The sequence below is a fragment of the Ochotona curzoniae genome, unplaced genomic scaffold (genome assembly GCF_017591425.1).
Source record: "Ochotona curzoniae isolate NIBS_2020 unplaced genomic scaffold, NIBS_Ocur_1.0 contig_3190, whole genome shotgun sequence".
Lineage (NCBI taxonomy): Eukaryota > Metazoa > Chordata > Mammalia > Lagomorpha > Ochotonidae > Ochotona > Ochotona curzoniae.
The window spans coordinates 1,777,129-1,797,253 of NW_024465751.1; the positions used below are offsets into that span (position 1 = coordinate 1,777,129).

Below are 20,125 nucleotides of genomic sequence, written 5' to 3' on the forward strand. Positions count from 1 at the left end.
CGAGGTTCCTTGGGCAGGAAGCAGCCAGGCAGAGACGGGGGGGGGGGGGTGCCCACAGAAACACGGCAGGCGCACGTGCACAAGCGTGAGCGCACACACGCACACATGAGCACGCAAACGCTCCCCCTCCACCGCCACATGCACCCAAGCCCCAACCCTCGGGGACGTGGGAGGCCAAGCCACTGCCGAACTGCGGTCCGGAGGTCTCTTCCCCGTGCTCCTTCCTACCAAGGCTTGCGCAACAGGCGGCGGCGGGTCCGGCGGGAGCCCGCCGCGCGCTGCCCCTGCGCGGCCCTGCGCGCCCGGGAGGAGGGAGCGGGAAGGGGTGTGTCCCGGCGGCTCTAGACCCGGGAGGCCAGGGCGGGGCGCGGCGCGGGGGCGGGACCGCGCCGCCTATAAAGGCGCCCTCCGCCCGGACATAAACAAACCGCGCCTGGCAGTCCACTTGCACCCCCGGGTGCACGCCCATCACCGCTGCCGCAGTCGCTGCATCTTCGCCGCTCTGCTCAGCTCCCACTGGGCGCCTGAGCACCACTCCTTTCCTTTCTCCCTCTGCCATAGGTAAGCCCGACGCTCTCCTATCAGGACACCACAAGGAAAAGGCAGGGGTCGCCCGCGGGGTGCTGTGTGGACGCCGAGAGCGGACCGCCCTTTGTGGTTCAGTGGGTTCCAGGAGCCAGCTCCCGGGATTTTGGGTGGGGACGCGCGCCGCTGGAATAGGTTTCGATTGGGGGATGATGGGGTGGGGAATCATCACAGTTCACTTTCCCTGTAGCTAGGGCAGTGCGGGATCTGCGGGTCGGGAAGGATGCGGAGTCTGCCGGGAACACCTGGGTCGTATTTCGTGGCGTGGTCTCACGTTCGCAGCTGCAGGTACTGGCCCGGGTGCGCCTGGAATCCCAGGAGGAACCACGGGGAGAGGGGAAGGGAGCCGAAGTCCGCTGAGGGAGAGGTCGCGCGCACGAGGCTGGATAGGGCGGAGAGGGACGCGCGGGTGTGTCCGATTCCCCAGCCGGGCTCCAATGGGTGTGGATGCGAGGGGCGGCTGCCGACGCAGCCCCGAGGCCAGGTCGACTGTGTGTGCGTTGGGGAGGGCCTGGGGTGTGTCACAGCGCGTGCAGTGCGCGCGGGAGTCAATGTCCGCGGACGCCGCCGAGCAGCGTGCGCCCCCCGGAGGTGGAGGTGGCTCCAGTGGTTGGCGCTGTGTTGCGCGCGCTGGGGAGGGTGGCCAGGGCGACAGGGGTCTGGGGATCCTGGTGGCGGGCCCCTGCCTTCTGGAGCCAAGAGTGGCGTCACTTTTGCCTCCGCCCAACCGCCCCCGCTTTCCTTTCCTCCTGGTCTCTGGGCCGGGCCTCCGCTGCTGGCCCTGGGAGAGTACAGCCGGAGTTGGTAGGGTATTCCCTGGAGGAGCTCAGCGTTTTTTCGGTTCAACCTCCAGGAGCCTGGGGCAAGGCAGAGTGGCGCGCTGCGGTCTCAGGGTACAGGTGTGCTCAGCACCTCTGGCCTGCCTGGAGCTGAACTGGGCTTCAGTGGGATCAGTGCCCCACTCCACCGCCCACCTCTGCCCTCTGCCCCTGTGGAGCCCTCCCAGCCGTCAGAGCAGCATCCCTAGGCAGCTGGAAGTGGAAGGTATTCTGCAACAGGTACATGGCTGGGGAGGCCCCGTCCTCACAGGTGTCCCAGGCACCTTGGTAAGGTTTGGCTAAGCTACTGGGGGAGAGCAAAGCTTGGGAGATAAGCCAGTGGCCATGGCAGAAGAATTTGGACCACCGTGGAATGCCCCTTAGCTAGCTAACCTCCCATGTTATCCACAAACGCCCTGTGCTTGCTGGGAAAATGGCAGTTCCCAAGCAGAGGTCCTTGCTGGGCTCCCCACTCCTCATGTGGCATGGAGGGAAGCTAGGGACTGGAAGGCAGGCCCCAGCACCTGCCTGCAAGGGGCTGCCACTGGCTGGTCGGGGAGAGGTACAGGTTGGAGTCCTCGGTGCAGAGTTGGTGGTCCCTGCTGTGGCTGGTGGGTGCGTGTCTGGGAGTGCTGGGGCAGGGAGAGCTTGCTCTTGAGTGGTGGCAAATTTCCCAAGGCGTGGTGCTCAGGTGTCAGAGGTTCCCCTGCCCTGGTGGAATCTCTTGGCCGCGAGGGCCCTTGTCCCCCGACTACAGTGTAAGCCGTACAGGGGTGAGAGGGGCTGAGCCGGCCCTGCCCTGTAACTTGTTACCTGCCCCAGGGCCTGGGATACAGAGGCAGGTCAGATAGGCGTGGGGTGACTGAACACCTCTTTGCCACCTGTCACCTGCTTTCGTCTGAGATCTGGCAGGTAGAGTCCCAAGGAGGGTTAGGTTAGGGGTTGGCTTTTCAGGGAGCCTGGGGCGAGCCTGGGGCAACTCAGTCTGCTGGAAGCCACCAGCACATCCAGGCTTGGGCCTTTGCAGGGGAGCAGCAGCCCCGCCTGGGGCCTCTTCTAGCCGCTTTTTGTTTTACAGATGGGAGCTCAGGTCTGGGCTCAGGAAGGGATGAGCGAGCCTGGGTCTGGATTTCACACTCTGGACCCCCTTCCAGGAGTCTCAGCAGTACAAGGGGCTTCGAGGCCCATTTTGGCCTGTCTGGGAGGAGAGGGTAAGAGAACTTGTCTTCACGGAGTTTCTTATTGTAAGGCAACTTTTGAGGCAGAGGAGGCAGAAGGTGAGCGTGATTTCAGTTTAAATCAGGCGTTTAGAGATGAGCTAAGTCAGGCCGGTGAGGAGGAGATCCGAGCTCTCCGTCCCTGGCAGGTGGTGTGGTTTCACTGGTTTGCTTGCCAGGACGGACACAGAGCTGCAGCATTTGGTCCTTTGTCCCACCCCCTCACCCCCTGCGCAGTGTGCATTGAAACTGCTGGCCCTAGCTTGCCCTAGCTTGGACCAGAAAGAAAGCTGCCATTGTGTTTTCCTGATGTTTTCTTCCTGGAGACTCAACTCCAGAGAATCCTGTCCAAGACTTGACTCCAAGGTCCTGGGCCTGGGAAACGGGCAATGTGATGACTCAGCACTGAGGGCCGGCAGGGGGCAGGGCTGACTCAGCAGGGAAGTGGTTGGACTGCAGCCTGGGAGCTGGCAGGCAGGAGGGCCGGACCCGTTGGTGGTCTCTGGAGGACACTTGCTGCCTCCTCATCTATTGGGTCCTTGTAACAACTCTGCCTGGACCCTCTGTGTTCCATTGAGTGGATGAGGAAAGCTGAGGCCTGCAGAGTTTAAGGACTTGCCTGTAGCCACAGGGCTGCAAATTGGGGAGCCAAGCTTGGAACCCAGAGAGTGAGGGGGGCTGCATGTGCTCTCCCAGGAACCTCGGCTTGGACAAAGAGGGCAGAGCCCTGTGCCTCTATTTCCACTTCTGCGCAGTGAGAGTGATGGGACCATCTCATCAGGTGTGCAGGCAGGAGGCTGCGTCACAAAGTTGTGGAAAATGGAATTGAAAGGAAACTTTTTGGTGTCTGATGCTTCCATCTGAAACCATAGGGAGTCCCAAAGAACTCCCACACCATTCATGTTATGAAAAACCATGCCTGGATTTTGAAATTTTTGCACCTTTTACTTTCTGTATTTAAAGATTTTTTTTTCCTTTTTTTTATTTGAAAGTCAGAGTGAGAGAGAGAAAGAGAGAGAGAGATCCTCTGTCTGCTGGATTGCTTCTCAGGTGACTTCAGTGGCCAGTGCTGGGCGTGGCCCGAGCCAGGTGCCAGGAGCTCATCCCATGTGGCTGGCCGGGATCCAAACACTTGGGCCACCTTGCCGGCTTTTCGCAGGCCATCAGCAGGAATGGGGTCCGAGGAGAACAGGCACGGATGTGGACCGTTGTGTATGGGGTGCTAACATTGCAGGTGGCGGCTGTTAGGGCTGGCTCCTGTTAACCGAGTGAGCCCATGTGAGCAAGAATAGGGCTCTGTATGTAGGACATGCCATGGGGTGTTTGTTTTCTCATCACCTACAAAACTGTCCTCAGGGCTTCTTTCTGATCCTCAGTTTGGGGCCTTCGCAGCCCTTGGAAAGTGCCTGCTGCAAGTGCTGGACCCTGCACGTGGTTTCTGTGGTTGTTCCAGAGAGCTAAGTGTGTGGCCCAAGCTCACTCTGAAGGCAGCTGGGCTCAAGCCCTCTGCTTTGGACTGGCTGGGGAGAGGGGACAGGAGGTGGCTGTGTCTGCTTCACGTTGGTGGCTGCTGGGATCAGCTCTCTCCTGGCCGGCATGCCTGCTGACCCAGTGCCTCAGCTCATCCAGCATTCTTCCTATTTTACAGGTGAAGCCAGGGCCGGGGACACACCTGATCGGTTTGTGCCAAACCTGGCCTTCTCTAAACTCCAGCGTTGCCCTTTAAGAGCCCTGCAGGTCCCATCAGAGCCAGCTGAATTTTCCTGGTTCACATTCATGGCCTGAGGCCTCCCTGGCCACCTGCAGCCTGCTTATCTGGCTTGTTGGGAGGGGAGGGGCTCTGCGGAGGAGGTGGGGACACTGAGGCCCCGGGTGGGGAGGCAGACCCAAAGTGGTGTCTGGGTGGAGTGGAGTGAAGCTGCCCAGACTGGGCCCACTGCACAGCACAGGAACAGCTTGGAAAGCGAGGGCCACAGACAGGAAGTGAGATCTCCAAACAATTTTCTTTCATCTGCCTGGATTCTTTGAGTTTCCCCGATAACATTTATTTATTTATTTTTAAAAATTTAAACAGATTTATTTATTTTACTTGGAAGTGAGAGTTACAGAGAGGGAAGAGACAGAAAAAGATCTTCCATCTGCTGGTTCATGCCCCAGATGGTCACAGTGGCCCAGTCTGGGCTGCTACGGAGCAGGGAGCAGGAGCCCATTCAGGCCTCACACTTGCTTGCAGCGCCCAAGGCATTGAGTCATCCGCTATTGCTTTCTCAGGTATGTTAGCAGGGAGCAGGATCGGAAATGGAGCAGCCAGAGCTGGAAGCCTGCCCACAAGGGGGCGCTGACACTGCAGGCAGTGGCTTTGTTGGCATCTATGATGGCGGCTGCTCTCCTTAAATCAAATCTACAGGACAGCAGGCCCGGGGTTCCTTGCTGCCTGGGAGGCTGGACTGGGCGGCCCTTGTCCTCACTCATCCCTCAGTACCTTCAAACCTGGCTGGCTAATACCAGCTCCCGTCTGTGTGGCTTGAGCTCATGTTCTCAGACCATCCTGTGTCTCTCAGGCCTGGCCCACAGAGTCTACAACCAGCACCTGCCCCTGGGCCTTGGCTGGTCTTCCTTGCAGTTGTCTCCACCTTGCCAAGCCCCACTGAGAATCTGCAGGAAGGTCTGACCCCTCGAAACGCAGGGGTTGGGATGGTGGGGCATTCCCCACACCTCCCTCTCTCCGCACTGACCTCTCTGGGGCCGTGCCCAAGTTGGGTGCCCTGCACACTGCACAAGGGCCTCCCCGGGCAGGAAGGCAGCCCTGGCAGAGTGGAGAGAGGTGGGGCTTGCTTCCTGCTTTTCCTTAGTGGTTCCTTTTTTCTCTTTCATCCTGGCATCCTGCAGGTGAGAATGGGGGAATCCCGAAGGCATGCCCAGCGGGGTGTCTCCCCCACTCCATTCTTGCACCATTTTGTGATTGGGGTTTCTCTGGGGGCTTGAAGAACCCTCTTGTCAACCTCCCATCCCTGGTGAATGTGGGGGACTTGCTCGTGTTGCCCAGGAGCCCAGTGCTGCCAGTTAGGTCAGTTGCATACGACAGTGAACCTGCAAATGGCCACTTGCTGGCTCTCCCTGGAAACTTCTCTGCTTTACAAGAGATAGAGCCAACACTAGTGCCTGAAAACCCCTGGTGGACACGTCTGCCCAGCCGAGGGAGGCAGTGGCCAGCACAGCAGGGCAGAATTCTTCAGGGTGGACACAGCCATCTTCCTGCTGGTTAGTCGACGTGGAACTGCCTTCTAGAAGCTTCTGGGGATTGCTGTTCTTGGAGGAAGTGGCCATGCCTCATAGCAAGTGCATATTGATACCCCCCCCCCACCACCATTTTAAAATGGTTTTATAAAGAGCCCAGTGTGCTGGGAAGAATGCCAGCTCGCATGTGACTTTGAAACCAGACATGGGAGGCAGGGGACAGGATCTGGGCTGACTGCTGGCGATGACAGTTGACGCTGCACTTGACAACCCAGACAAGCTGCTTGTCCACAGGATGCCCTTTGCTGCCCTCTCCGCGCTGCCCACCTGCCCACGAAGCAGAGAGAACTCCATGTGGTGGATTCTGCAAGTTGTGGGGGCTTCAGACTGCCTACCTGTAAACTGGGCATGGCAGCTACAGTACCCGCCCTCCTGCAGGGAGCTCCTGGAGCGACACACGTGATGGCTGCAGCAGGTGCCCCCATTCCGGGCTTCACATGTAGTCCTGCACCTGGGCAAGGGTGCAGATACGGTCTGTGACAGGATGTTGTTGGGTCACCGTGATGCCTCCTGGCTGGGGACATGTGTCTTCAGCTCTCTGTGCCTCTGCTTTCCCACCTGTTAAATGCTGACCCTGTTGGTTGGTGCCTTCCTCCTGGAATTACTTGTGGGTGTTTGAAGCACTGGCTTGCTCCGTGCCTGGCTTCCTGCAGCAGGAGCCCCTATCTGAACTGTGCTTGCCTTAGTTTTGCCTGGAATCTCCAAGACGCAGGTGGATGCTGGCTGTCTCCCAAGCTGCTGGACTGGAAGGAGATCTGCCCAGCTCCCAGGCCTTGGTTATTCATTGACTGACTTTGCGAATTCAGAGGAGCCCCTGGCGCTGGTGGCACTCAGAAAGCACGTGGCACACACTGCCTGTCTCCCACACCCTGCCTGGCTCCCACACACTGCCTGGCTCCCACACACGCTGTGTACTCACAGGTGTCCTGGATGGAGCAGTGATTTGGCTGGAGGTGCGGGCCATGGTTCAGCTCCTCTGCTGTTGTTTACTGGGAGCTGGAGTTAACCACAACCATCTCTGAGATGAGTGCCTGAGGCTAACCAGGGAGAACTTGTTCAGGGTCCAGAGCTAGGAATGCAAACCTCATCCTCCCCTCCCCCGGCTGCCCTTCCTGTCTCTGACCTTTATAGGCCAGGTAGCCGAGGCAGAAAGGAGTATGAGTGGCCAGGATGGTGGCGGGTCCTGGAGCTGTGTTTTCAGGACAGGGTTTTAGTAGAAAATAACACATCTTGATAAAACTTCTTCCCTAGAGGGGCTTCTTCAGGAGTGACGATGACCTTTGCCACATGAGTCTCAGCAGGCTGTTGTCAAAACTAAGAGGTTGACTGGGAGTCAGCCCCGACTCATGTGAGGCCAGGAGCATGGCTTTGATGGGTGTTCTGCACCCTGGGCTTCTCAAGGGCGGTGTGAGAGCCCAGCGTGGAGTTCATACCCAGGGAGAGGCTGGACTGGCCTGTTGCACCTGTTGGGCTGAGCCAAGCAGGAGCCTCTGGGGTGGGGAGGAGGGAGTGACCCCTAGGTGTGGCACTAGTTGGGAGAGGTCAGGGTCAGGGTGTGATGGGGTGTAGAGGAGGTCACATGCCTGGTGGATGGTGTCTTCAGCCAGCCTGACCCTTCCAGGACCCCTGTGCCCTTGGATATGACTGAATCCCAGGCAAGAAGTGCTTTGAGGAGGTTGTTGAAAGTGGATCAGTCCACAGCACCCTCTCAGGCTGCTGTGCAAACTCAAGGCAGCGACAGACCCCGGGACTCAGCCATTGCAAGGATGGCAGGGCATGTGTGTGTGTGCGCACGTGTGTGTGTGTTTGTAAGAGCTTGTGTGAGAAAGTATGAGTGAACATGAGCTGCTGTGAGTGTGTGCAAGTCTGTGTGGCAGGTGGAGAGAGTGTGAAGCTGTGTGCTGTGAACATGGACATGAATGGGGCTGGGAGTCTAGGAGTCTTACGGGGAAGGGCCAAGATCTGCCGTTCTCCACCAGGGCTGGCTGTGTCCCCAGGCGACAGGTGGTCATAGCACTTAGGGTGTGATTGGTAGGGGCCCAGGAAGCTGCTGAGCCCCTTGCTGTGCTCAGAGCAACCCTACATCCGAGAATTCCATGGTACCAGGGTCAGTGGTGCACGGTGGAGTTAGTGGGGCTGTCCTGAGACAGTGACCCTGAGCACCAGGGGGTGCATGCCCTTTGGTACCTGGGACCATCCTGCAGCCTGCTGCGTTGGGTGAGCTCATGAGCAGGTGCCTGCCTGGTCACTGAGACTGTAGGCCGGGAGAGGGCAGTCTTGGGTACTGGGTCGGTTGGGAGGATGGTGGCCTAGACCTGGCAGACCCCCTGGCTGTCCATCGTTTTGTTAACATGCAGGTTCCTTTAATGGAAAGAAGCCATGCCTCTGCTTTAGTGAGTTCCAGGACCTGTACTGTACTTGGTGTGGACCAGCACAGCTGAGCTCAGGCATGAGTGACATTTGGGGTCCCCGGGATCTTTGTGCCAAGGCTGTGCCTTGCACAGTAGGAAGTTTGGCAGCATTTCTAGCCTCTGTCCATTGCAGGCCAGTAGTAGTCCCCTCTGCTGTGACCCTCAGGCATATGCGGCCAGATGTCTTAGGGCAGACAGAATCTCCCCCAAGGAGGCAAGCACTGTGACAGCTTGGGTCTTCATTGACTGCGTCTGGGCTTCCCTAAGACTCTGAGGCTAGGTGGGGCTTTGTCTAGCTCCAAAAAGGCAGATTTGCAAGTACCTGCTATCTCTAGAAGATTCCATCATTTTTTCAGCCTACTGCCTTCTTGGGCTAGGAAGCCAAGAAGCAGGAATGGGGCAGAAAGGTGTGACACAGACTTCTCAGCAGGTACATGTGTAAGACGCCAGGATGGCTAGACTTGGTCTCCTTTCTGTCAGAAAGAGAGGGCAGCCTTAGAGGCTGACCGTGTGTTCCGACAAACACCGGAGAACTGGCCGGACTAGCCTGAGCTACAGCCTGCAGTCCTGACAGATGTGGAATGGCCTTGAAAGATTGCTTACTTGTGGTTGAGTGATGGCTCCAAGGGCAGTCTATACAATGTGGCCATGAAACTACCTGATTCCACAGTGCCATGATCACATGGTGGCCTGCCTGGTGTGATGGTAGCAGCTAGAGTGAGACAAGGACCTAAGGGAGGGGGCAGTGCACAGGTGTGGTGGAGCAGGCTGCCAGGTCCTGGCAGGGCAGGGCAGGAGCCAGCCTTCCTTGCTGAGCCCAGCATGCAGAGGCCTCTGTGGAATCTGCAGTCTTCTCTTGGCATGAGGCCCTGGACAGCTCCCTGGGCCTGTGGGGGCGAGGTGTCCCACGGGTCCCGGGCTCGGGACCACAAACGCGCTGAACAAGCAAAGCTCACGGACCCTGGCCTTTCAAACCCCTGCCTCCGAGCTGGCGGCTGCCCAGGAATGCTGACCAACATAAAACCGACTTTGTTTGTGGAATGTGTTGGAGCACAGGCTCCAGAGGTCTCATAAAGGCAGCCTTATGGACTGCTTATCTGCTGGGAGAGCCCTTACAAGGCTCTGAGCCGAGCATCCAGTGGGGTGCAGGACGCACCCACAGGGTGCCGTAGCCATATGCTGACCTCTGACTCTCAGAGTCCCCCGGGCTGGGAGCAAGCCCTCCTCTTGGCCATGGCCTCCTTGGAAGGGGATCTGGAAGGGGCCAGTTAAGGGCTCTAGCCATACTGTTTCTCACAGTTTGTTAGTCAGAGGCCTTTAGCTGTGCACTGGTGGCCTGGGCCTTTTCTTCTTGTTACTTCTTCTTCTGCCTCCAACTCTTCCTCCAGGGCTCTTGTGTTGCTCCCTGTATAACTTTGCCTTTTGTGGGGAGGGGGCTCTCCAGGTATTGGTTCAGGAGGGAGTCATTGTTACCAACTCCAGAATGCACAGGAAGCTCCTGGGAGAGTGACTTGGGGAGGGTCCTACACCGCCTAAGCGTGACCCTCCAGGGACAGGGTGATGGCCACAGTCCGTGCCCACCCGACCTTCATTTTCTGGTTCTTCTGCACCTGCCCAGGTTAGAGCCAAGGAGGGACCTTTTGCCCACTTCTGCATGAAGTGTGATGTGTGGCCAAGGTCTGTCCTTCCGGAGCCCCACTCAGTGCTCAGGGCCTGTGGCCCTTGGCTTCAGGTGCTCCCTGGCTGGCCATTTTCATCTCAGTGGGCAGCTTGGGTCCTGCACAGAGGTGGTTATGGAGTACAAACGTGTGTGTGTTGTGTGCATGTGTTTGCACATGCGTGTGTTAACTGGGTGCCCCACACAGGGTGAGTGCCCCAGTGCCCCTGGTTCTGCTTTGGATGTCAGCCTGTGACTGCATGACTTCGGCCTTGGTGATTTGGGTTACCAGGGGCATTGTGCATGTGGTCTGTGGGCTTGGATTTGATGTGTAGGATCCGTTGCGTTGAAAATGTAGTCGAGTCTGTGAGCTGGCTGCCCACAGGAAGACTAACACGGGGCAGTGGGCACGAGGGTCTTGCTGTAGACCATGATGTGGGTGCAGGGTGGCAAAGTGGATGCCTGCTTTTCTGCCAGTCTCACATTCTGGGCTTGAATTTGCTCCCTGAAAGAGGTGTCTGCTGGACGTGCTGACCTCTGGGCTTTTGTCCCCTCCCACACAGGTGACAGCAGAGACAGCCATGTCCCGGGAGCTGCAGGACGTGGATCTGGCCGAGGTGAAGCCTTTGGTGGAGAAAACAGAGGTGAGTGCTCATGGCCCTGGCCTCCGCTGCACCTGTGTGCACATGTCATCATGCACACAAGCACACTCCAATCACACATCATGTACACATGTGTACGACGCAGCCACATATGTATGTGCACCAACACACAGGTCCCAAACGCTACAAGTACAAGAGGCACCGCTTTGTGTCCCACGAGGCTGTTAGGTGCTGTGGCTCCTGCCTCCCTCTCGGGCTCCTGTGTTGGTGTCCCGCTGCTGTGGCCCCTAACTTGCAGCGGCAGAGCCAGAGGTGCCCTGAGCACCCCCGTAGCTGACATGTGTGGCTGTGGAGTTAGAGCGTTCACCACGCCTGTGTGCTCTGTGTTCTCAGAGCCCTTCCCTGCGAGGGGCCAGAGCACAGTTCGTGTTCCTTTTCCAGCAGCCTAGTGTTTTCACCATATCTGGCCCATGCCAGTGCACGGACACTTGTCACTAAGGATGCTGTCACCTGGGATGGTCATCCATGTGCCTGTGTTCCGGCCAGGCTGCGCTTCCCGTGTGTGTGAGCAATTAGGGATGCTCCATGAAAAGGGTGGGGCAGGGAGTGAGCGATAGGCCCGTGGGTTCCTGGGTTATTTCTGCACCTGTGGAAGCTGATGACTCCTACTCTGTGTGTCCTCTCTCCTCAGACCATCAGCGGCCTTCTGCGTGAGTTCGACGTGCAGGCAAGTAGAGCCCATGACTTCTCGCCCCTCCCCTGCCCTCTCCTTCCTTTCATTGATTTGGGGCAGAGTGTTGTGTTTGTGATGAGGGGATGGGGCAGGGCAGAGCCAGTCCAGCAGGCTGCCTGTACCAGGTGCTCTTCCAAACTATTAGCTGTCCTGGCCAAAGAAGTGGGAACCAGTCACTTCTTGCGACAATCTCAACCCCTGAGTGGTCACATAGAGCTGGGCAGAACTGCGACCGTGGGCAGGGGAGAGGCAGGGGGAGCAGTGAGAAGCTGGACTGGCTAGGGGTGCCACTGTCACGGGAGGGGGCCAAAGCAGAGGCTTGATGGTGTCCTGGACTCCCCTGGAAAAGTGAAAGCCGGGGCTCCAGGTGTGCCCAGAGGGGGGACAAGTTCTGGGTGGGGTGGGATGGTGGGCTGGGCAGGTGGTGTGAACTGTGGGAGCTGCAAGTCCTAGACTCGGAGTCTCCAGGTCCAAGACCAGGCTCCATGCTGCCCTGAGCCCTTGGGCAGTAGCACAGGAGGGAGAGCTTGGGGCCAGCGCAGGAAGGCTGCTTTCCTTGGGGTCCCCTGAATCTCAGCTGTCTGGTGCTGGGGGCCTATCCTCCTATCCTGTCTGGGGCCATTTTCTGTGACCTCAGCTCAGGTGTCCTGCCCACGTCTCCCTCCCAAACCATTCTCTCCGGATGCTGGGCATCCTGCCTGCTCTTTGGGAGGAAAGGAACACATGGGAGAGGACATCCCTGAGGCCACCCTGCAGTGACTTGGGTCGGTGGCTGTAGGACCTGATCTTCCTCTTTCCAAGCTGAAAGTTGCATGCACGGACCTTGATGCTGTGAGTGAAGCAGTGGGGGCTTCTGGCAAGGGTCCCATCACAATGCTTGGTGGTCCCGTGTCATCAGGGCTCAGATGGTGCAACACACCAGTGATTGGGTGTCTCCCCAGCTCTGCCTGATGGGGAAGGGAGCCCGTGGTCTTGCTGTGCTGCTCAAGGGCTGGAGTCCTTTCTGCTTGCCTTCCTTGGGCTTGCATCTCCGGGAGGCAGGGGGATGTGGGCCTTCTGCAGGTGCCCAGGTTATCCTGGGCAGTCCTTCCTGATGCAGCTGGGGAACTGAGAGAGAGAGAGAGAAGTCCTTCCTTCAAGGCTGCATGGGATTCTGCCTTCTGGAATCCCCGCCAATGTCATCCACGCTCAAGGGGCTTGAAGACAGATCCTCTGGCAGGGAGGGGCAGATGCCGCAGCCAAATGAACGGCTCTGCTAATTCCATTAGTTCTTGCTGCTGAGATTCTCCATTCCTGTCAGGGTCAAGGGCACTTGCAAGAGGCAGGGAGAGTGCCCTGCAAGCCACAGGATGCCATTTCTTCATAGGTGCGTTCCACCTGTCTTGGGCCTCATCTGTGAGACAGCCAGGGGCACCAGCCCTAGTGAGCAGCAGTCGGAGAGCATGGCCCTGACTCACACATCATGCCTCTGTTCGCCACTTCCACTCTCTTGTGATGGTTTGTGGTAAAACTCATGCAACAGAACAGTCACCAACAGGACTCAAGGCACACATTTGTTCTTGTCTTTGTTTGTTTAATTGTAACTTATCCAAGAAAAGATTTATTAACTTACTGGAAAGGCAGGGTGAAAGAGAAAGGGAAGGAGAAAGAGATTAATCTGTCTTCTGGCTCACTCCCCTGCTGGCCGCAACAGCCAAGGCTGAACTGGCCAAAGCCGGAGCCAAACTCCCCACAGGGTGGGAGGGCCCCACACCCGGCCCCTCTTCTGTTGTCTTCCCAGGTGCCTTAGCAGAGCAGCTGGGACTGGGGCCAGTACTCCAATACAGGATGCCGGTGTCGCAAGCAGTGGCTTAATTCATTGTGCTGCAATGTGGACACTTGCAGTTGGCCACCACAACCGCATGTATGTGTGCAGCCCGACAGCACTGGTCCATTCCCCTTTGTGCCGTGCGGCTGTTACTGCCGTCCATCTGCACAACCGATGACTGTTGCCAAACCGAGCCCCAGTGCCTGGGAGACCACTTCCTGTTCCTTTCCACCCTCTGTGAGTGCAGTCACCTAGGCTGTGTCCTCTGGGCAGTGGCTGTGCCTCTTGGCATTCTCAAGGGTCACCTGTGTTCTGTGCTGGCGTAGTTTTCCAAGGTTGAGTATTTTGTCGTGCGTTGACCCTGCCTTTTTCGTCTGTTTGTGAATGAACAATTGGTGGCTCCCATTGGTGGGTATTGTGAATCAGCGCCTGTGACTGTGGGCACATGCCTCTTAGAGTCTGCATTCCATTCTTTGAGCATAACTGGGAGTGAGATTGCTGGATTGGAAAGTCTTGAAATCCTGCTTGTTGGTTCTGGGAAGCCAAGAAAGCAATCCAGAGCCTGGAAAGATAAACTCCTGCCTTTTGTGTCCTGCCTGGTCATTTGCGAAATCCTTTTTAAATGTAGTTTGTATCCTACAACGTGAGCAGCCAGTAGAGTAGGCCCAGCTGGGAAGGTGAGGTTCAGATGGGTTTCCACATAGGCACAGACCTATTTTGAGCCTCTGGGGCCCTGGAGTGCATTCATGAGATTGGAGCATTTCCTTATTGTGCTTCCTTTTTTCCATTAACAAATGCCCACTTGGTGCCTGGCATTGCCTCAGGTGCTGGGCATACAGTGGTCAGTGGTCTTCGTGCTTGAATTCTGTGCTAGAGGCTAGTACCACCAAGCCTGGTGTGGGCCGAGCATTGATCTGATTGCATCATGTCAAGCTCCATGATGCTCACAACAAGTCCGGCTCATTGTGCAGGTGCTGGGTCCTGGAAGGCACAGTAGGTGGATTGAGCTGCCTGGATGAGTGTAGGGCTGTGTTGGAGCTTGGGCATATGCTTCCAAAGTAGGCATTTGAGGCCCCTCCTCCACCTGGGAGAACGGGGAGATATGCAGCATATCACCAGGCTAGCAGGAGCATCAGCTCTGACTGCTGAGAGCAGAGTTCTGGCTGATACAGAGCCAGGGCACTACGGGCTCTGCCTTAGCCCAAGCGATCAAGGATAGATGGACTAGAGAGAAAGATGAGGGATGGATTTGTGGCACACAGGGCCAGTGGTCACGCTGGCCTGGATCCTGAACCTTCTCTGGGAAAGGAAAGTTATCACTGTGAAATGTCGGTAGGGCCTCCATGTTACCTGGGAATGATGGTGTTAGCGCCAAGTCCAGTGTTGTATGAGACTGCTTTGAGCTTGTTAACACAGAGAGCAGGTAGAAAATCATCCGCCTCGGGGTTGGGTTCCCATTTCCAGTGGGTTGTGACGTCTGCGATGGCTTCCAGCAGATTCCAAGGTAGGACTTATGAACACCACGAGTGCCCCAGCCTCCGGGGTTGGGAGCACTGCAACCTTTCCTTCAGTGTGACCAGCAATGCTGCCCAGCCCCAAAGGGCTCCCACTGCATGCAGGACAGGAGCACCTGTGGGATGTAGCATTCCAGAGGCTGGCCCTGATCCCTGGATCCTCTGCCTGCTATGGTGCGTCACATCCATGGTGGGGTGTCCCCTGCCATCTCACCATGTTTTCTAGAACTCATTGAGGAAACTGGAGCTATCCCGCTGACGGCTGCTGGCAGTTTGTCTCAGTGACCTGAACCAGGCTGGCACAGTCACCCAAGGAGCTTTGATCTGCTTTTGGACTTGCCAGGGCCAGTCTAGCACTTACCGACTAGGTCCTTCCTAAGTCACCTTTGATTACTGTGTATCTGGCCAAACAGGTCATCTAAACAGTGCCTCACGGGGCCTGTGGTTGACACCTTGAGGAGGCAGCTGCTCCAGGGGACCCAAGGGTCTCTCGTGGTTGCTTGAATGGCCAGCTGCTATTGCCTGTTCATGTGGTTGAGTCCTTACCTGCTTATTAAAGAGAAGGTTGTCTGGCCATTTTTTCACGAGCTGGGGCTGATGATGAATTGCTTTATTGTGTGTGTCCAAAGGCAGAGAGCAGGGAGAGAGAGAGATTTCCACCTGTTGGCTCACTGCCCAAGTGCTCGCAGCAGCCGGGGCTGGGCGAGCCTGATCTAGGGGTGTAGGGACCAGGCTCTCCATACACATCTTGTGCTTGCAGACATTCCCTTCCTTGGTGCAGCAGTCAGCAGGCAGAAGTTGCCTGGAGGGTCTCCCTGGCTGCTGACGGCCGGAGCACATGGCAGCACAGCCTTCTCTCTTCCTGGAGCACGTCTCCGTACGGTAGTCTGGTTGATTTGGCCTGGGTGATTCCCCAGGCAAACGGTGAGCTCTCTGCTTAGGAGATTCTGCCAGCTGCTGCCAGGACCTTGTACCAGTCCCCTTTCTGGGTGGATTCTGAAGGCCACAGAGTGGGGCCTGGGTGGGCTGTGGGAAAGACCCGCTGCAGGAATGGCTTCCTTTGCCTGCTGAGAAGGCACTGGCTTCCGGTTCTAGGTGGTGAGGCTTACAAATTGGAGGAGTGATGTGGATGGGAGTATTTGGAGCTCTTTAAGATTTATTTATTTTTCTTGGAAAGGCAGATATATAGAGAGGAGGAGAGACAGAGAGGAAGATTTTCTGTCTGATGATTCACTCCTAAAGCAGCTACAACGGCCGGAACTGTGCTAACCGAAACCAGGAGCCAGGAGCCTCTTCCGATCTCCCATGTGGGTGCAGGGTCCCAAGGCTTTGGGCCTTCCTTTAGTGCTTTCCCAGGCCACAAGCAGGGAGCTGGATGAAGCGGGGCTGCCAGGATTAGAACCAGCACCCATATGAGATCCCGGTGCGTGCAAAGTTGAGAACTTTAGCCTTCTTGCAGGGCCCATGTGGTAACCTGTCACTCATTTTCTTCCTTCAACATGGTTGCTTCGTGGTCCTGTCCCCTGAAGGAAGGTGGACAGAACTGAGGAGCCTGGAGGTCCTTCCCTAACCCTGTCCCACCCTCGCCCTCCTGCTGTCCCGCGGGACTTACTTAGAACAGCCCCAGTGACAGATGGTGGGAGGGCTCATCTGGATCAGCAAGGCTTTGGGAGACAGACGCCAGGCCTGGCCTGGGCACTCCTCTGGAGGTTCCCTGGGGGCACCCCTCCCCGACCCGAGTTGGTAGGAGAGAGGATGGCTGGCTCACCAGGTGGCCCTCACCTGGGTGGCGCTTACACCTGCCTTTCTTCAGTCTGTCTGGACCAAGCTCTGGCTTACCTAGCACAGACGCTTATCTCCTGGTGTGCAGAAGCCATGCCGTAGGCAGAAGGCATGTAGGTCCAGGGCTGTTTGCATCTTTGGCTGCTTGTGGGACCTCCCCGGGCCTAGTGATGCCATCTATAAGATGGGCATTTCGCTGTTGGCCCCTAGGAGTGCTGTCAGGCTAGACAGCATGTGCCTGTGGGACTGAAGGGTGGGTCCTGGAGGGTGGTTGCTCCCCCTCTCACTTGTCCTCAGAGGGCCTTGGATTGCTGATCCTTGGACAAACTGGGCAGATAATACCAGGGAGGGGCAGTCAGATACATGTGGGCAACCCCACTTGCGGTGTGCGCCCCTGGGGACTCATGTGCAAGCTTCGCAGAAAGCTTTCCTTCAGCCTGGTTCCTTCAGCCTGGCACCGAGTCCAGAGCGGGGAGCATACAGGCCGCAGGTGGTGGGCTTTGGGGCTCTCCAGATCCAAGATGGGGTCACCAAATCCAAATCCGAGATGGCTTCACTCTCCCAGTGTGTGCCTGGGGTGCTCCCAGCCTCTGCTGCTCAGGGCAGGGCCTGGAGTGGGGCACATGGCCAAGGGGATTGTGGCTGAGCCCCTTCTGCACCTTGGGAAAGCTACCTTCTAGGTCTTTCCAAGGCAGGCAGGAAGAAAAGCCAGAGAGCCCGGGTGATTGTCTCTTGCGGCCACATGGGGTCTTCTGCTGTTGTTGCACTTGTTCCTGGTCAGAGAGGCCCCTGGATGAGGCCCCAGGACAGGGCAAGCAAGAGGACACACAGCCTTGAAGCTCTCGGCTCCTTGTGCCCTTTCAGCGCTCGTGGGCACCCGGGGCAGGTGACTGGGTGATTCACTCCGCGGGGACAGCACGTGCCTGTGGGACTGAAGGGAACAATGGCGTTTCTTGTGAGTGCTTTAGTTTGCCCCATTCAGTCTCAGTCCTGCTGGTTTTGGCCAATGGGAAGAGGAGGTGAGAGAGCTCCAAGACTGGTTAAAACCCTGTGGGAGTTGTAAGTGGGCATGCGTGTGCAGGTGCAAGGCTTAGGGCACAGGAAGACCAGGACACCTGGTTTGCTGGCTTTGTCCCCTCCTCCCTTTGTGGGCTGGCATGCCAGAACTCTGGAGTTCCGAGTTCATGTGGTAGGATCTAGAACCCCTGCCAGGGCTCAGTAGATAAAGATTCTGACATGCCTTCTGCTACTACAGGTTGGTAGCCATGGAAAAAGTGCTCTCAATTTCCCCACCTGTATAATGGAGTTGGCAGGCTTCTCTGTGGCTCTGGGAGCTTAGGTGCCCTGCCCAGCCCCTGGGCACAAAAAGTGCTGGCCTCTAGTGCTCTGTGAGGCTGTGTCCTGGGCACGCAGTGCTGGGGAGCAGGGAGCAGGGGAGCAGAGGTGGGTTTGTCGAGTAGCTCACAGCCAGCTCGAAGGCACTGTGAGCTGGGTGCTGGAGGTGAGCGCCACATCCACCAACACACTCAGCAAGAGGTGTACTTTCCCAGGAGGTCCCCTCTGGTGTCACCAGCAGAGTCCAGGGTCTTCCATCCAAAAGGCACCGAGCACCTGCTGTGTGCAGGTGACTGTGCCAGTTAGCAAGTCCAAGGTAGCCATTCCTTTTTGGACCATCCCCACATCAAAGCAGAGCAATTCTAAAGCCTCAAAGAGATGTGTCAGAAACTGTTAGCCCTCCCCACTCGAGGGCTGCCAGAAACATGCTCCTTGCCACAGGACCGGGCATTCCCTGTCTGCCATGCTGGGTTCCAGGCCACCAGCAGGTGGCTTCCACTCTTTCCCATCCCAGAGGCAGGAATTTGAAGGCTAATTCACAGTGGCTGGCCCCTGTGCACAGACCAAGGGGACCAGGGCACGCTGCCTGGTTTAGCCTATTTTTAGAAGGAGCCATGTGGGTGGGCGGAGAAGACAATGAAGAATGGGGGCCCTACAGTGGCTTATTGTTCCTCTGGAGGCTTCAGGGCCTGGCAGGGCCCAGCAGATGATCCGTGGCCCCCACCAGGGGTGGCGCTGGGGGCTGGCCATGGCTCCCACGTCTGGATTTTTCCAGGGCTTCATGTCAGCAGCAGGGAAGTATTGGGTCACGAGGGGCAGAAAGAGGACAGGGACACAGGGCTTGGCTGTTTGAGTTTTCCTCTCCTTCATGTAGAACCTGGGAGGCAGGACTCTGCTTTTCTTTCTGAATCCTTGCTCCTTTCGGTACCATGGCCCTGGGGATGTTGGTCCTCCTCCTTGGCCCCTGCCCTCAGCCCCTTTGATGGGCTGCTTCATTGGCTTTGCTTTCTTCCAAAGAACTCCAGGGCCCTATAACTCCTGGGGTCCTCCCCATTGCCCCTGCTAGGTATAGGCTCCTGTCCACTTATCTCCCTAGGTATCAAGGTGAGTGGCATATAGTAGGTACTTAATCAGTGAGTGGCACATGGCAGTGGAATGGTTGAAGTCGCACAAAGGAAGAAATGGATCAGAGACGGGCGTGTGGATGGCAGGAGTGTTTCCCAGTGCTGTCTCAGGGCTGGGAGCCTGCGGTGGCAGCTGAGGTTGCACCTGCTAAGTCCTGAGGGTGCACACAGGTGAAGATACACTGAGGGTGACCCTTCTGCCTGGCCTGTATGACCCCAGCTGCTGCTCTTACCTTCTTGCCCTGATAAGCATGTGTAAACCCGACAAGGCTCTTGTGAGAGATGCGGGCCGTAGAGATGGCTCAGGGCCACCCCAAGCACCGGGGCCGCCAGTCCTGGGCCAGAGGAAGTAGATGTGACCCAGGTGAAACTGCTTCTCTCAGATGCAGATCACTGCAGTGAGATGAGTGACTTGGGGCCTTGGAAACTTCTGGTGATTGCAGCTGGAGCCTGGTCCAGGAGTGGGTTGAGGTTCTTGGCAGGTGACTCTCCTTTGGAGATGGAAGGGAGAGCCAGGAAGGGGTGGGGTACGGAGACATGGGGTGGGGGACTGGCTGAGTGAGCAAGTCTGTGGACACAGGCTGGATAATTATTTTGGGGCTGGAAAGGGGCTCCCTGGCCTGCTGAGAACTGGGGGCAGGTAAGGGATGGGTGTGGTGTGGTGTCATTTAGGAATCTGGGTCAACTCAGAAGAGCTAGTGTGTAATCGATACTTGTTCCTGCAAGCAGAAGTCTCAGGTGGTAGGCACTGCTTCCTCTCTGTTTTCCATCTCTAAACTGATGGGATTGTCCAATATCCTGTATCTGTCATTCCTGCTCTCCTCCTCTCCCCCCCACCTTGTCTACTTTCCATCTCTGTGAATTTGTCTACCCTGGACTAGTGTATAAATAGAATCATCCCATGTGGAGTCTTCTGTGATATTGTCAGTTTCCCTGTGTTGTGTGTAGCAGGTATCAAACCATCCAGCCTTTATTACATGTCACACCTGTGTGTAGATAGTCCACATTCAGTTTATCCATCTTCAGTTGATGAATGCTTGAGCTGTTGGCATTGGCTGCTGTGAATAACATCACTTGCCAATGGGTGACAATAGGGTTTGCTGCGGATCCAACCCTTCCAGCTTTGCTGGATCTGGATCCAATCCACTTCACCAGTAGCTGGTTTGCCTGACTCAGCTGGTCAGGTGGTCTTGCAAAGCTGCCATGTGGAATGTGTGAGTTGGCTTTGGCATGGGAAAGGTTG

At 57.0% G+C, this 20,125-nt stretch overlaps 1 protein-coding gene across 2 annotated transcripts in view; it reads left to right on the top strand.

Moving 5' to 3' along the window:
• Positions 1–439: 439 nt before the first annotated feature.
• Positions 440–20,125, top strand: part of NDRG1 (N-myc downstream regulated 1) — a 40,817-nt gene continuing 21,131 nt past the window's right edge. For both annotated transcript variants that reach the window (XM_040979251.1, XM_040979250.1), the window contains exons 1-3: positions 440–561; positions 10,549–10,629; positions 11,279–11,314. In XM_040979251.1, the coding sequence (XP_040835185.1) occupies positions 10,567–10,629; positions 11,279–11,314 (99 nt within the window). In that variant the 5' untranslated portion in view covers positions 440–561; positions 10,549–10,566. The remainder of the gene's footprint in view (positions 562–10,548; positions 10,630–11,278; positions 11,315–20,125) is intronic.